Consider the following 16632-nt stretch of genomic DNA (forward strand, 5'->3'; position numbering starts at 1 on the left):
TTATTATTGTTCGAGAAAGAATGGGTAATTGAATGGGAAGTTTCTGATCAAGCAATTTTCTAAATTAATTAAGTGATATAATTAATTAATTAGTTCCTCACTCATCAATCAATAATTGGGCGAGAGTTTGGTAATTAAGATAATAATTAAATGAAAACACGTTGCATATACTTGAAACATTTATCGATACATGAAAATTGTGGCACTATTTTTTGTTTTCCGCTTTGATTTACTTCTGATCGGTATTTTTAGTTAATTCTAATATTCATGGGTCAAACTATGGTAAAATTTTAACTTATGGATTATCGGCAATATGATCGTTAAATTTTGGCTTATTTGCTATTCATCATAGGTTCATATGAACGCCTTCTTTTTCTGTTTTTTAAATATCCATATTTCTAGTAAAAGCTATAAACGCTCAGCTGCTCTTATCATATTTATTATCTTACCAACAACAAGTCGGATTTTCCATTTAAATCATTCCTTTGACTTTTGTTTAGATTTTCTTATACATTTTAAACCGGGCTAGCAACCAAATGCTTTTTCGTTTTCGAAAAAAAAAAAAAGCCTTAAATTGACACTTTAATGTTGTTTTCAAATGGGTTGATGTCGTTCTTTGCATCGGTTATAATTGATGAAATTTTTTGAAACTCTCCACTGTAATTGTTTCAGGCACTGAAAGACATAACTGTACATAAACATTAAGCTTAGTTTCGTTTTATGTACAAACTGTTGCGGATACTAATTGGTTGAAATTTTTTTTGGACGAATTATTCGACAGCAAAAAGAGAATTCGTTCGAAATCGCTAATCTTCCTTCGTACCTTTGCAGTGTGGTGGTAGTTATTTAGCAAGGGAACGTGAAAATGTCGTGGGCTAATACGGGCATGCAAGCCCTGATACCAATTATTAATAGATTACAGGTTTGTTGTTATCAGATTTAAGATTTGTAGCTATTTTTCGAAGCGGTTTAAAATTATTTCATTGAATCAAATACTCCGATCACTTCATTGTATCTAGTATTTCGTTTCAGGATGCGTTTGCCCAATTAGGAACATCACTAAACTTTTGACCTCCCACAGATAGCAGTAGTCGGAGGACAAAGCGCGGGCAAATCATCTGTGCTCGAAAATTTCGTTGGAAAGTCAGTTTTTTTTTTCCTTGTTTTGGAACAATGTAAAGAATTTTTCGTAATTTGTTTATATCATTGCGACGATTTTAGTAGATTTGTTTTTTTTTTAGAGATTTCTTCCTCGAGGATCAGGCATCGTTACCCGCAGACCAGTTAATTTTGCAACTGGTACATGATCAGCATGTAGGTAAGTAACAGTTATGAAATGTAGGTCGTTCAGTATTCCATAGAATGTAACTCTCGGACTTAATTAAAAATGGTAGAAACATTTGGCGTTCTAACTTTTTCTTGATGAGTAACTATGAAATGCTCGATATGTATGAAATCGATTGTGAATAAGTACAGGATTTATTTATTTTTAGAATATGGAGAATTTTTGCACAAAAGAGGACAAAAATTCATTGATTTTGAAATGATCAAGAAAGAAATTGAAGATGAAACAGATCGTATGACGGGTCAAAATAAGGCATCTCGCCAATTCCAATCAATTTGAGAATTTTCAGTCCGAATGGTATCTTCGTTTAATATATTTCTTAATACATCATTGAATTTATTGAACATTTTTGAGTTGTATTGAATGTAGGAGCCACATGTTTATTTCGCCCGATATTCTTGTCCTATGTTGTACCTCACATTATCTAATTTCTAGCTTTCCATCCTCTGTAGGGGATAAATTTCATGTCTTCCAGATTTTATGATCTTATTACTATATCAGTAACGGGCCAAGAAATTCATCAAAATCCTTGATATTCTTGGGGAGCCATATTTTTCAAACATTTTTTTTTTCGCGAGAGCTCCGAAGTAGTGAGAAGAAATTTTGGCACTTGCTTGCTTGGATAATTTCATGAGTGCATATTAAGAATGTTCTTAGAAGAATAGCTATTCTCATAGCAGTGGAAAACTGTGTTTTTCTAGTATATCTATCATAGAAGTCTTCTGCCTTAATGTTTATGTTAAGATAACTAACTTTTCCTGACTGAACTCCCCTAAAGATCACCTAAGGTACAGTGAGTTGGCTATGCTGGAAAACTGGAAGAAGGTTGATTGGATTTGTGTTAGAAGGCACAAGACGAAATGTCTTCTAAAGGCAAGATTAGACACAGAAACGTCTTACTACTTCTATGAAGCAATTATTCAAGAATTCTTATTTACCTGGATATGTCTAATGAAGCAAGATTGTAGAATTTTTTACAAAATGTTGAATCAAGATTTCAGGTATTTCTTTGAGTATTTTTTCTGAGTAAATTTTTCTGTTCCAATAATTTTTCCAAAATAAAATTTCAGTTTCTAATTTTTCTATTTACCAGTGGGAATTTACTGGTGCTTTGATAAACGGGCTAGTTGTTAAAGTTTATTTTTAGTAAGTGACTATTTTTAATAAGCTTGGAAACGAAAAAAGTTGCCTTAACATTTGTATTAAGCAAGTAGTTATGTTTCCCATCCGATGCACTTAAGCGTATTGAAAAGCGACTTATGCTCATTTTTTGGAAGTTCTCATGGTTTATGGATTGCCATTATTTCAGATTTCTAACTTTTCTTCCTGATGAAACAATCCCCATACAGTTCTCTTTCTGGTAAATTGTTACCAGCATTAATGAAATGATATTTTTATTGTGCAAAATACAAGACCGTTTATATATCTTCAAATTCAAATGAATTATATTTTCAGTATTGAACTTGACTCTTATCGACTTGCCGGGCTTGACAAAAGTGCCAGTCGGTGATCAACCTCCCGATATCGAACATCAGATACGAGAAATGTTGTTAACTTATATTTCACGTGAAACGTGTCTCGTTTTGGCAGTTACTCCAGCGAATAGTGATCTTGCTACATCTGATGCACTTAAACTTGCGCGAGAGGTTAGTGCGACAGTGTCATTTGGACACATTTGGACATGAAGAAACCCCAGGCAGTTTTAACTTTTAAATCTTTTGTCCTTTTTCAAAACATTGTCATTTATCAAGAACCATGCTTGCAGGTTGATCCACAAGGACTGCGAACCATCGGTGTATTAACAAAGTTGGATCTAATGGATGAAGGTACTGATGCTCGTGATATTTTGGAGAATCGTTTATTCCCACTTCGCAGAGGTGAATTATTTATTAAATTATTCTAAGTCATAAAACAGGTAAACAGTTTCGAAATAAAAAAGTAACTGATATAGTTGACCTCATGCTATCTCAATCTTTAATTACTGGCAGAGGTCGTTGTGGTGTTTTCTTTGTACGAACTGTAAAATTTCTTCTTTCATTTAATATTTTAAAATTTCATATTAAACAGAGAAATTACGAATTTAGAATGATTCCTTAAAAAATTATTTCCAAATGCAAAGTTTAATTTTTTTTTTTTTTTTTTTTTTTTTTTTTTTTTTTCAAGAAAAGTGGAACAAACAGAGCGATAGAAATACATATCATATTTAGGTTATATTGGTGTTGTAAATCGAGGTCAGAAAGACATTGTTGGTAAAAAAGATATTAGGGCAGCACTTGATGCCGAACGAAAATTCTTCATATCACATTCTGCATATCGGTGAAACTTGTTTATTTTTCTTTTTTAAATAATATCACTAGCTTCCGATGTACAGTTTTACCAAAAATTATGAACTGTTCTTTGTCTAATAACAAAATTATTGTAACAGACATCTGGCAGATCGTTTGGGAACACCATATTTACAAAGGACGCTAAATCAGCAACTTACAAACCATATCAAAGATACGTTACCGGCATTAAGAGATTCGCTTCAGAAAAAACTGTATGCATTGGAAAAAGGATGTTAATGAATATAAAAATTTCCAGCCAAATGATCCTTCCAGAAAGACGAAAGCTCTTATGCAGTACGTTTCCGCAGTTTTTTTTCTATGGCATCAATAGGGTAGAGAAGTTCTGTATTATGATTTAGCGATTTATTTAAATGTGTTTTTTTTTTCGAAAGCATACAATAAATTTTTATATGATTCATACAGATTGCGTACATAGATTTGGAATCTCAATTTCAAATAAAGTATCTCACATCGCAAAACTTTTGATACAACGTTTTGAAGGGTAAGAACAGAAGAGCTAATTTTTTTGCCCAAGCTGAATTTCTGCACATGCATATGCATAACATAATTTCTTATTTTTTATTTCGTGAAAAGAGCTAAAATCATTATTCTTAGGATGGTACAAACTTTCACAACAGATATCGAGCGATCAATTGAAGGATCATCATCGAAGGCTGTAAGTACAAATGAATTATCAGGAGGTGCACGAATTAATCGAATTTTTCACGAACGATTTCCATTCGAAATTGTCAAAATGGAAATTGATGAAAAGGTTGACTTCTTCATATTCATTCTTGCTAACTGAAAAAGATTACACAACCTTTAAGCTCATGTTTTCTTATTTACAATAAGAACTATTGCAATCGTCGTAGATATATTTAAATTTTTCCTCGTTTTTTGCTTTTTTCTGCTATGGAAAAATGGTGCATAACCATGTTTAGAAGTATTGGACACAAAAAATTGACACCTGGTTTTTATACGCTTGAATGGATTTAATTTTATAGGAAATGAGACGAGAAATACAAATTGCAATACGTAATATTCATGGTATTCGTGTTGGTCTGTTCACACCTGACATGGCATTTGAAACTATTGTAAAGAAACAGATCGAACGGTTAAAGGAACCATCATTGAAATGTGTTGATTTAGTTGTAAATGAATTGGCCTCTGTTGTGCGACAATGTGCTGAATGTGTAAGCTTCATTATTTTTATAAGCATATATGTCATTAAGTCTTACTAATAATTCCGATGTTACTGGTAATGGTTACTATGTTACTGCACAGTTGAAACTGAAACAAAAATTCCTAATCGTTAAAATACCATATTTGCAATACCGAATTATTTTCTTTTAGTATTAAAAAGATATAATTATGAGATTTTGATAAAGAAAGAGACTAATGATTTTGATAAGATTACTTTTTTCTTCATTTTTGGATAGAAAAAAAGTGTAATCAAACATATGCTATAGGTTGCACGGTATCCAAGATTGCGAGACGAAATTGAACGAATTGTAACCACAAATATGCGAGAAAAAGAGCAGTCTGCAAAATATCACATATCGATGGTAGTTGATTACGAACTTGCTTATATGAATACTAATCATGAAGATTTCATTGGATTTTCAAAGCAAGTTCCTATTATTACTAATTTTGAGTTTTCTTTTAACTCTAATGATATGGGATAGTGCATAGTACTGATTATGCATTAACTGAAGGTCATCATCATTGAGCAATTCACTTATCAATAGTATTCTATTCAGTTTAATTCATTATCGTTAATATCACATTTCGAAATTAGGTTTTGCTTTATTCTGATTCGAAAGCATCTTATATTTAGAAATATGGTTTTATGTAAAAAGTCATAAAGTAATAAATAGTTTTTTGATTTTTATAGTGCGGAAGCAAAGGCATCGTCGACTTCACAAAAGAAAAATCTTGGTAATCAGGTGATAAGGAAAGGTTGGTTATCAGTGCACAATATATCTTTCGTGCGTGGTTCAAAAGATTGTTGGTTTGTTCTCACATCTGACAGTTTGTCATGGTATAAAGATGACGAGGTACATTATTTTCATTTCTTTCTTTTCTCATTCATTTTAGTCTAAGGATAAACATTGTCCTGTATGATAGGATCTGTTTTCAATTTTTTCAAATATTCTTTTACAACAGATCTAGTATATTTATGATAGAATCATATAGCTTATGAATTATAGCAATTATGGCTGCTGTGGTAAAATTTTTAAATGTTCGATACGTAGCATAGTTTTTTTTTTTTTTTTTTCATTCAGTATAGTTTTTTTTTTTTTTTTTTTTTCTTTTCTTTTGTAGCCTTTGCTTGATTGTCATGTAGCCAGAAATGCTGCAACATTTCCGGAAATGTTTACCTGTTGAAAATGTTTCACTACATAAAGTATTATTGCATTAGGTATTTTGAATATAATGAATTTTAAGTTACTTAGCTGGATTCCTGTTTTAGCTTTCCTAAAATGTTTTGAAACACTCCCTTGCATATTTATCTTACCATTCTCAGATAAGGGTGTCATCCAGTCGGTTTTAATAGCATATTTTTTTGAAGCTTAAAAACTTTTTTTTTTTTTATTTATAGGAAAAGGAAAAAAAGTATATGCTGCCATTGGATGGAATAAAATTGCGAGATCTCGAAGCTGGTTTTATGTCGAAGCAGCACAAATTCGCTCTGTTCTATCCCGACGGAAAGTAAGCCTATTTTTCTCTCTTTTCTGACAACTGAAATATTTTTGTAGTCTCTAACTATAAAGCTGAAAGAAGAAAAAGTGCTAAAGAACTAACAAAATTATTAACTTGAAGTAGGCATTATGCTTGCCTGTTATGCATTTTTACCATTGCTGTACTTTCATGGAAGTTATTGTTTGCGTATTGCATTAGGCAAACCTTATGATAATTATAATTTTTCTTGTCAGTATTTTCAATAGATAAGTAAATTTCTTTGTTTTCTTTTTCGCTCTCTTTTTGTGCTATGGTTTCTTTGATTTCAGCATGTAAGCAATTTAATTATTTTATTGGCAGATTAATATGGCCTGACAGAAGGACGCTTGTTGTATTTATGCGGTCAAATATTTTATTTTAAATTTGTAATTCAAAGTTTGAGGACTGGGCTGGTGCTGTTATTTTAGAGGAGGAGATTATATCTGCATTTCTAGGATAATAATGGTATGACTGGTTTACTTTATTTGCAAAAGTTTTTATCTCAGTAGATGAATCATTTTGTGGATAAATAGAAGTAAATTAGGAAAATCCCAAAGAAAACATCTCCAGCCTACTTATGCTGATTAATGTTCACATGTTTTTTTAACTTCCACTAACAATAAATATTTTCATTTCTTTTGCAGAAGGTAACTATAGCGACATGACTTTTCCGTAATTTTTCTTTCTGAAATTGAAACGTTGTAAATTGTTTTTTATCTAAAACTGAATGTGGATCGTGTAGTGAAAGTAGGAAATATCTGTTTATGTTTAATCGTCTAGTAACAATTTTTGCACAAAATTAACAACCTTTAATTTTTAGATGCTTTTGTTTTTTATTTTGGCATGCTGTTGTGAATACCACTATATAAGATATTGGCTTTTGAAAGGATATGATGTGTATTCACAATTGATTCAACTCTTTGTAGGCTGTAAAAGTCTGGGAATGTGTAAGGATGAGAAATGAGGTCCGAGTAGTTCTTATTATTAATTTACTGGTTTCAGTAATACCAACAACTATAGTAAGCAGGAGCGAAGATCGGAAGATTGTAATAGGAGACGAAAAAACTTGTCCCCAAATAATAATATCATAAAGATTGGTAATGCTTGTTTGATAGATGTTTGGAATGAAAAAGTGGCCATAGAATTCTTGTCTGTGATTGATATTGTGTGGATAATTAGATAATACAGGATATATCAGTATTTCTAGATAATGAATAATATTAAAATTTACGAAACAAGTTTGTTTTCCAGTATTTGGGCACTCTGGTTTCATTCTTTTGTCTTTTGATATTTCTGAAGCTTGACCAATTCTTCTATATCGGCAAGATTGACTTTGCAAATTATATGAATCCTACTAATCGCATGTTTCATAAGCATGCACATGACTCATATTTTCGAAACAGAATGATACAAAATGTGATGTATGTATCAGGAATATCTACAAGGATTATAAACAACTAGAATTGAGTGCTAGCAATCTGGATGAAGTAGATGCCTGGAAAGCATCATTTCTTCGTGCTGGTGTTTATCCAGAAAAGGAGAAATCAGCCGGAGATGATGAAGTAAGCTTTTCACTTTTCAAATTTTTATTTGCGTTTTTACCTTGCTCTGATGGATATAAATGTAAAATTCCTTTATATATATTCTTTGAATATTCTATATATATTCTATATTCTATTTTTACTTTCTAAATAAGGAGTGTTTTTTTTTTTTTTTTTTCTTGACAGACAGTTACGGAAATTGAAGAAACATCAATGGATCCACAGCTCGAACGTCAAGTGGAAACAATTCGTAATTTGGTCGACTCTTACATGCGGATTGTTACAAAAACAATACGAGATCTTGTACCGAAAGCAATTATGTTTCTCATTGTTAATAAAGTAAGATCGTCTAATAACCAAAATCTTCCTTTACAAAAAAAAAAAAAAAAAAAAAAAAAAAAAACGACTCACGCAACAAATTGCAAAGTAGAAGTCAGAGACAGTTTAAGGAAAATTGGGAAGCAATATTTCATATAGTGGGAAAGCTTTCCTTCACTGAAACAAATTGTATAGTTGACATCAATTGTTCCGGTATATTTAAAAAAAACGTATATATTGAAAAAAATTTTTCTATTTGTTCATTTTTTAATTCTGAGTTACTTTACAGGTTAATGAGTTTCTACGCGATGGTGATCTTTTGGCTAATCTTTATCAGCTTGGTGATACAGTCAGTTTACCAGTTCCATTCTTTTTCCTAATTTTCTTTATCTGAAATAGCAAAGCTCAGCGGAATGCTCCGTTCTTCTTTTGTAATTGATTAAAATAAGATTTATTTTAGCGTGTTATCTTTCTCCTGTCTTTGATCACTACTCTTTTCTGTTATTTCATGATAATCAGTGAAATTGTTTTACAGGATTCGCTGATGGAAGAAAGCCAGCTTGAAGCACAAAAACGAGAAGAAATGTTCCGAATGTATCATGCTTGTAAGGAAGCGTTAAAAATTATTGGCGAAGTAAATATGTCTACGATGTCAACTGATGCACTTCCTGCAGTAGCAAGCGATTGGTTGAGGTAGCTGTTTTTATAATGACAATTCTGACTGTGGTTAATGTGAGATGGGGGTTCAGTGAAAAACTCATCTTTGTTAATTATCTAACAAATTCCATTTCTTTACTCAGGATTAGAGGTCACTTTTAAGATGTTGAAAAAAAAAAAGAATTCCAACTTTAGATCTAATGGACCATCTCCGATATCGCGACCTGGAATGGGTGGTGGATTAACTGTGCAGCGTCCAGCTCCAATGCCACCACGGCCGACGGGAAATGTGCAGGATGCATCTTCGCTTGTGAGTCGACCATTACCGGGACCACCGGGTGGCCTTTCTGCTCCGCTGCTACCTATGTAAGTTAACCGCTGCTACCTATATTAACCATTAACCATAAACATTCTGAACAACTGTAAAACATCCTCTCCAATTTTATTTTTATATTGTGAGAATTATAATTACATGAATCGTACGGTCTTTTCTCATTGATTACTGTTTCTGTTACATTTTTTAAATTTTCCTTAGCGTTATGTGTGGTACATATCATATAATTAAATGCGAAATTAATACACATTTCAATCGTGCACGGTATTCAGAAGAATTCTTTCCTTAATGATAGTTTGCAAGTTGTTTTTCATAATAATTATAATTAATTATTATTGTTGTAGGAAGTTTGAGAAACTAATACCCTGTGATTGTTTCATTTGTTTAACACTTATTATTTTTCAAAGATATGAATTTATGAAATCATTTAGGCGTCCAAAATAATTCACCAAAGGGTAATTTATTAGTATTTTTTTTAGATCTGTTATTAAAGAATTGATAATGCATGTTTTGTTTTTATTCATTTATTAATTCGACATTATATGTTATTGTTACTGTTGGTTAGTTAGAATACTGTAATAGTTGTGGTTGTTGTGATAGAAACGCTGCATGAATCTTAGAAAATTGTTTATTTAATTGTTCTTCCTGTATAATCTAGTTTAGTTATCTATGAGCTCCGCCATTTTAAATGAATTCAGCTAAAGCGATAGCAAATAAATAATATGAAGGCAAGTTAAAATTAACAAATAATGAAGCTGTTATCGAAACATATGAGAAATCTCCAGTCTTTCAACTACAGCATTCCATAAACATAATTCTTTGTATTTGTAGGATTAAATTTAACCACTAATTTCGTGTTATTGAAAATTTTAGCAAATAAGCATCTCTCAATTAATGTATGTTACATTTTGCTTAATGTCTTAATGCATGAGATGTTGTGTGATGTGCAATCGTATAGGATAGTAATAAGAATGATTTGCTAATTTGTACACTAGATTGTTTGTTTCTTTTCAAAAAATTTTGAAGCATTTTAATAAGCGCTTATTATTGTTTCAGTCGAGTGCATAACAATTCAGCGGTTCAAAATGGTGTACCACCAAGGATACCAGATAGACCGCAGAAACCATCACGTCCTTATTGAATTCCAGCTAGATGCTACGATCTTTCTCCTTTCTTCTCATGTAAATATTTTTCTTTGTTAGTAGTGAACTTTACTAAAGTCTTAATTCACATGATGATACTTGAAATTTATTGTTACTTTATTTTAGAAAATTAGGTCATTCTATCGGTAGCAGTTTTTGTGCCAGTCATTCCAATGAACCTTTTTGTAGTTTTTTTTTTTTTTTTTTTTTATTTTCCTGACATTTATGATTACGTTTAATCCAGTATTGTAATGCTGCTTTGCTAAGCAGAATAGGAATAGAAATCTCATATGCGTTTTTCAGTCATTTAAAAATTTTGCTTTACTTTCGTTCTTTCAGAATCTTATCGCTAATTAAACTGGATAGTCTTAGAAAGTATTGTCTGTGGCAAATCTTGTTGTAAATTGTAGCAGTGAAACTTATCTCTATGTGATTCATTTTACTATAATTTATTTTTTTTTATTTCCTTTTTACGAATTTCTTTTCTTGAAATTTCTAGAAGGGAAAGGAATGGGAGACTCGTTCGCTGAATCACCTCTTTACTTCAGTCTTTGATTTAAATTTTCAAATTTAACACTAAAATTCACGTCATCAGAGCATCTCACTATATTTGAACAAGAAATGGCTTTTAATGAAGATTTGAAATTGAATCTTAAACCCCTTATTCTTATCAATCTTCTAGTGTAATCGCGTTATATTTTCTTGGCCAAGGTAGTAGAAAGGAAATTGTGGAATTACCAAATATCTACCAGAAAATTTCTTCTGAATATATTTATGCTATGAAATTCTTTCCAGAACTGTTTCTTGAGGGTTTTTTATCCAGCTATGATAGTCTATTTTGATAATTTGTGAAGCAACTTGATGTTTATGAATAAAAATATGTCCTTGTGATTTTGCTTCTCTACACATCTGAATTCTGTGGTCTCAGAGTAAGCATCGGGAATTTTTTTATTTTTCTATAAATAAGCCATCATAAATAATAACAATTCAATTCAACTACTGAAAAAGGAGAAAAGCAGAGAAATTCATTTATATCAGATACAGTAGTAAATTGAGTATATTTCAGAAAATGAAATAAGTTGAAAAAATCTTATAAAAAGACTTAATAGAGATTATTTGTTGGACTAGCACATGTAGGGTTTCCACTTAAAGAAAAAAACGCCTTAACGTTCGATTTGGATATTGTTAAATACAGTAAATGGCGATATTCAGATTTGTTTCCAAGTAAACAATAGATATGCACGAAATTGCTCTTTCAATCTTCTAAGATGTTCAGTACTCCTTTTGTAATAAAATTGGTGCGTACAGTGGTGAGACATTATTAATCCGTTTCCTCTTCAAAATATTCATCCGGCTCTGATTCTTTGTCACTATCGTTCTGATGACACTGCGTTGTTGGTACTAAATGGTAGTTTTTCGAAAGTTTGATAGTTTTGCCACATTTGCACGATTTCTACCGTACTGATTCCTCACTTTCAATATTTTATGAACATAGCGTGACTGTCGTTCTCTGCAAAATTGGAATCCAAGTTCTTATATAAGGTCGACCTTACAGTGCTAAATTTTTTTCTGCGTTATTGCTATTAGCTTTCCTGTAATATGCGTTAAACCAATTCCATATTTCCTATATATATATATATATATATATATATATATATATTATTTCAGAAAAGCATATATATATATATATGCTTTTTTGACATACAGGCATATAATTTTTTATTTCCAGAACAGTAAGTAAATAATAGCAACATTTTACTATTTTTCTTTGAAAAAAATGAGGAAATAAAAAATGAACCAGCTCCAGTTATTAAACAAGTGTCTTTCTGGTTTTTCTGCGAACGAGTGTTCTTGCAGGTTTTGATTTGACGTTTCCGTATTTTTTGACTTTTGCCGTCTTTTCATTCATGCCTTCTTCTGGTGAAGATATAATCATGCCGTACTGAAAACGAAAAAATTCTAGTGAAGAAAGTAAATTCGATTGAGAACAAGTAATTCTAAAAATTCAAGCACACTGATATGAAGAAATATGAAGTTTCAATCCTTAAAAACCAAAATTTCATACATGTAAATGTTTTCCGCGGAAAGGCGTTAAAGGTGCGGATGGAGATAGTTTTCGATTATTTTGAATAATTCATTAACTCATACCATTTCACTACAGATATAACAATATCACTAGAAGACGTTTTGATTACTTCATTAACTCATACCATTTCTCTACCAATATAACAAGATCACTAGAAGATATATTGTTTACTTCATTAACTCATACCATATCTCCACAGATATAACAATATCACTAGAAGACATTTTGATTAATTCATGCCACATCTCTGCAAATATAACAATAACCTAGAAGACGTTTTGATTACTTCATTAACTCATACCATATCTCCACAGATATAACAATATCACTACAAGACGTTTTGATTACTTCATTAACTCATACCATTTCTCTACAGATATATCAATATCACTACAAGACGTTTTGATCACTTCATTAACTCATACCATTTCTCTACAGATATAACAATATCACTAGAAGACATTTTGATTAATTCATGCCACCACTCTGCAAATATAACAATAACACTAGAAGACGTTTTGATTACTTCATTAACTCATACCATTTCTCTACAGATATAACAATATCACTAGAAGACATTTTGATTACTTCATTAGCTCATACCATTTCTCTACCAATATAACAAGATCACTAGACGATATATTGTTTACTTCATTAACTCGTACCATAACTCCACGGATATAACAATATCACTAGAAGACATTTTGATTAATTCATTCCCCTTCTCTGCAAATATAACAATATCACTAGAAGACATTTTGATTAATTCATGCCACTTCTCTGCAAATATAACAATATCACTAGAAGACATTATGATTACTTCCTTAACTCATACCATATCTCCACAGATATAACAATATCACTAGAAGTCATTTTGATTACTTCATTAGCTCATACCATTTCTCTACCAATATAACAAGATCACTAGAAGATATATTGTTTACTTCATTAACTCATACCATATCTCCACAAATATAACAATATCACTAGAAGACATTTTGATTAATTCATGCCACCACTCTGCAAATATAACAATAACACTAGAAGACGTTTTGATTACTTCATTAGCTCATACCATTTCTCTACCAATATAATAAGATCACTAGAAGATATTTTGATTATTTCATTAACTCATACCGTCTCTCTACAGATATAACATAATCACCAGAAGATATTTTGATTACTTCATTAACTCATACCATTTCTCTCATACCAATATAACAAGATCACTAGAAGATATTTTGATCACTTCATTAACTCATACCATTTCTCTACAGATATAACAATATCACTAGAAGACGTTTTGATTACTTCATTAACTCATACCATTTCTCTACCAATATAACAAGATCACTAGAAAACATTTTGATTACATCATTAACTCATACCATTTCTCTACAGATATAACAATATCACTAGAAGACATTTTGATTAATTCATTCCCCTTCTCTGCAAATATAACAATATCACTAGAAGACATTTTGATTAATTCATGCCACATCTCTGCAAATATAACAATAACACTAGCAGACGTTTTGATTACTTCATTAACTCATACCATATCTCCACAGATATAACAATATCACTACAAGACGTTTTGATTACTTCATTAACTCATACCATTTCTCTACAGATGTCGTGAAAGGTTTGCCTGGTTGATATTCGAATAATTGCAATACAGTAGGAAGATTAATAAACCTTTATTTTCCGAAAATGTATTATTAATAAACTGAGCAATAAGAAAGAGAATTTATAATAAAAATAAGACCGGAGGAATTGAGTTTGGTTGACAAAGGAGTAGTCGACAACAATGACAATGATCCCACCCATTTGTTTATTAGAATTGAATTTATATGAGTGAGGATTGGGTGTGTCTAAGATAAAATCACATGTGTAAAGAATTTAAAGTGTTTACAAAGAAGATATTAAAATGAAAGCTAATTTCAATTTTACATAAAAATCATACGTGTGAAGAATTGGAAGTGTTTACAACGAAGAGATTAAAATGAAAGCTAATTTCAATTTTACAGAAAAAATTACATGCATGAAGAATTGGATGTGTTTACAAAAAGGAGATTAAAATTACATGTGTGAATTGTTTACAATTTAAAAAAAAGGAGAGATGATTTATGATACTTTGAAATTGGTTAGAAGTTTTCGCGAAATAATAATTCGCGACACTCCCAAGGGGAGAGAAATTGTTTTAAGATGTAATTTTGAAGAGTGATTTTGAGGTATATAGCTAAATGTACGGAGTTTAATAGGTGGGATTTCTTCTTTAGTTAAGAATTGAGTGTGTGGTGATTCTGTAGGGAGAGTAATGATGGTAGTTTGATTTGAATTTCGTTTTGAAGTATTACAAAGAAGAGATTGAACTAATTTAAATTTACACTTAATAATAACTAAAATAGTTAATATTGTCACGATAATTATACAGATAAAAATCAATTTCCAATGTGTTATCACGTTTTCAAATTCTTCTTCTATCGGTAGAACAATTTCATTGAATTCCTTTTCCATTTGTTTGATAATTTCTTCTCCTTCTTCAGAGATTTCTTGCCAAAAGAGTTCATCCTTCATTTGATGTGGTATTGAATTAATTGTTTTTTGAGTTTGAGTTAGGATTTCCAATTCTGCATTAATTCTCTCAATTTCAAACTTACTTATTAAATCTCCTTTGAATTCGATATTTTCAATTGTTGATTGTTCTGATTTGCAAGGAGCCACCATCAAATTTCCGTTAATTCTTTTAGCTATCACATCGTTTCTTTGAAGTATTAGTTTCGTGGCAAGGGTAGGATTGCTGATTGATAGCCATTTGATCAAAAGTAATAAGTTATTTCTGTTTTGGCAACTTCTCTGCTGTGTTTCTTTGAGTTGTTGAAGGAATTCTTGTCTTAGTGAATCAGAAAGGTATTGAAGTTTTACGTTTTCAGGATCGTACTTTCTATCCGGAGACTTTTCCATCATTAATAGTTTGTTTGTTACTCTTCGTTTGAATTTTGTAGTAGAGTTCGAGTCATCTTCAACGTCTAGTTCAATAACTATATCGCCCTGCATTAAAATTGGAGAGATGAATCTACAATTTTTGGTGTTTAATATAGGGGGATTTTTATCAATTATAAGCGATGCTTGTATCTCATCGATGATGAAGTGGTTGTTATACTTTGTAGCCTTGAATCTTCCGATCTTTCGATATAAACAATGATTGGTCGTATCATTGCTATTCCATATGATAATGCTAGTATTCGTTATGCATTCACCCTTTTGTGTCAAACAGTCTTTTATATCTTCAAGGTTAGAGACTAACCCTCTTCCATCGTAGATGAGAATTTCTCCTTGAGTTAATATGAAGTTTGAAGTTGATTGACAGTTAACTCCTAACCATCCATAGGAGTATTGTATTTCCTTATTCGTTATCCATTGATTAGGAGAAGATTGAATCAGTCCAATTCCGTTCATTTGTTTTCGAATATTTAAATATCTGCAGAATTGTGAAGAAGTTGCGGTAGTAGACGTATGGTCTGACACTACCGATAGCGATATTCTGAGAAAGGCTTTCGTGCATACAGTCCGTGTAATGTTGCTACATTTTATAGCTGGTATTCTTACATGGGTGCGTGTGTACACATCCACTTTGTGATATGTAGCATTTTTGTGAATAATTTCTTCACAATTCCATTTTTCAGGAATATTAAAGGGTACTCCAGTAATCCAATTACAGCTATTGTTAGCTAATACCTGTCTTGGTATTAATGACATCATCGTTATTAATGATAAAGTTTTTATCAAAAGATTAGACTTGTCCTTAGCGTAGATTGTAGTTTGTGATTTTTTAGCACTTCTGGTTCGTCGAGCAATGGGTTCTTCTGGTTCATCTTCCACTTTTTCTTCTTTATCTTCAGTAGCATCTATTTCCATAGGATAAAGCATATTTATTGATCGATCGATTTGTTTTCCATTCGGTAATTGTATTGTTGCACTCCTTATTTTTCCATCCCATCCTCGATTAATTTTTATTATCCTTGCCAATTTCCATACACCACGAGGTATTTCTGGTTCATTTAGTAATACTATCTCATTTTCATGTGGTACTCTTTTTCTATTATTCTAGGTGATTTTAATTCTCTTGTGTGCGTTCTCTAAGACTTGTAAGATATT

At 31.3% G+C, this 16632-nt stretch overlaps 2 protein-coding genes across 2 annotated transcripts; both read left to right on the plus strand.

Annotated features, from left to right (window-relative positions):
* Window positions 1-865: 865 nt before the first annotated feature.
* Bma-dyn-1.2 (Uncharacterized protein) lies at window positions 866-10384 on the plus strand (the record flags this gene model as incomplete). Its single annotated transcript, XM_043082963.1, has 19 exons — window positions 866-922; window positions 1082-1143; window positions 1242-1318; window positions 1494-1586; window positions 2801-2991; window positions 3111-3222; window positions 3553-3661; window positions 3877-3966; window positions 4288-4444; window positions 4677-4865; window positions 5142-5299; window positions 5567-5729; window positions 6275-6384; window positions 7826-7955; window positions 8121-8273; window positions 8542-8601; window positions 8788-8945; window positions 9105-9275; window positions 10300-10384. The coding sequence occupies 19 exons, from the start codon at window positions 866-868 to the stop codon at window positions 10382-10384; spliced, it is 2325 nt and encodes a 774-aa protein (XP_042938897.1).
* Window positions 10385-15675: 5291 nt separating this feature from the next.
* Bm17181 (Uncharacterized protein) lies at window positions 15676-16288 on the plus strand (the record flags this gene model as incomplete). Its single annotated transcript, XM_043082964.1, has 3 exons — window positions 15676-15768; window positions 15962-16087; window positions 16172-16288. 3 exons carry the CDS (start codon window positions 15676-15678, stop codon window positions 16286-16288), a joined length of 336 nt encoding a protein of 111 aa, XP_042938898.1.
* Window positions 16289-16632: the final 344 nt, after the last annotated feature.

The sequence above is a fragment of the Brugia malayi genome (assembly GCF_000002995.4).
Source record: "Brugia malayi strain FR3 genome assembly, contig: Bm_043, whole genome shotgun sequence".
Taxonomy (NCBI): Eukaryota; Metazoa; Nematoda; class Chromadorea; order Rhabditida; family Onchocercidae; genus Brugia; species Brugia malayi.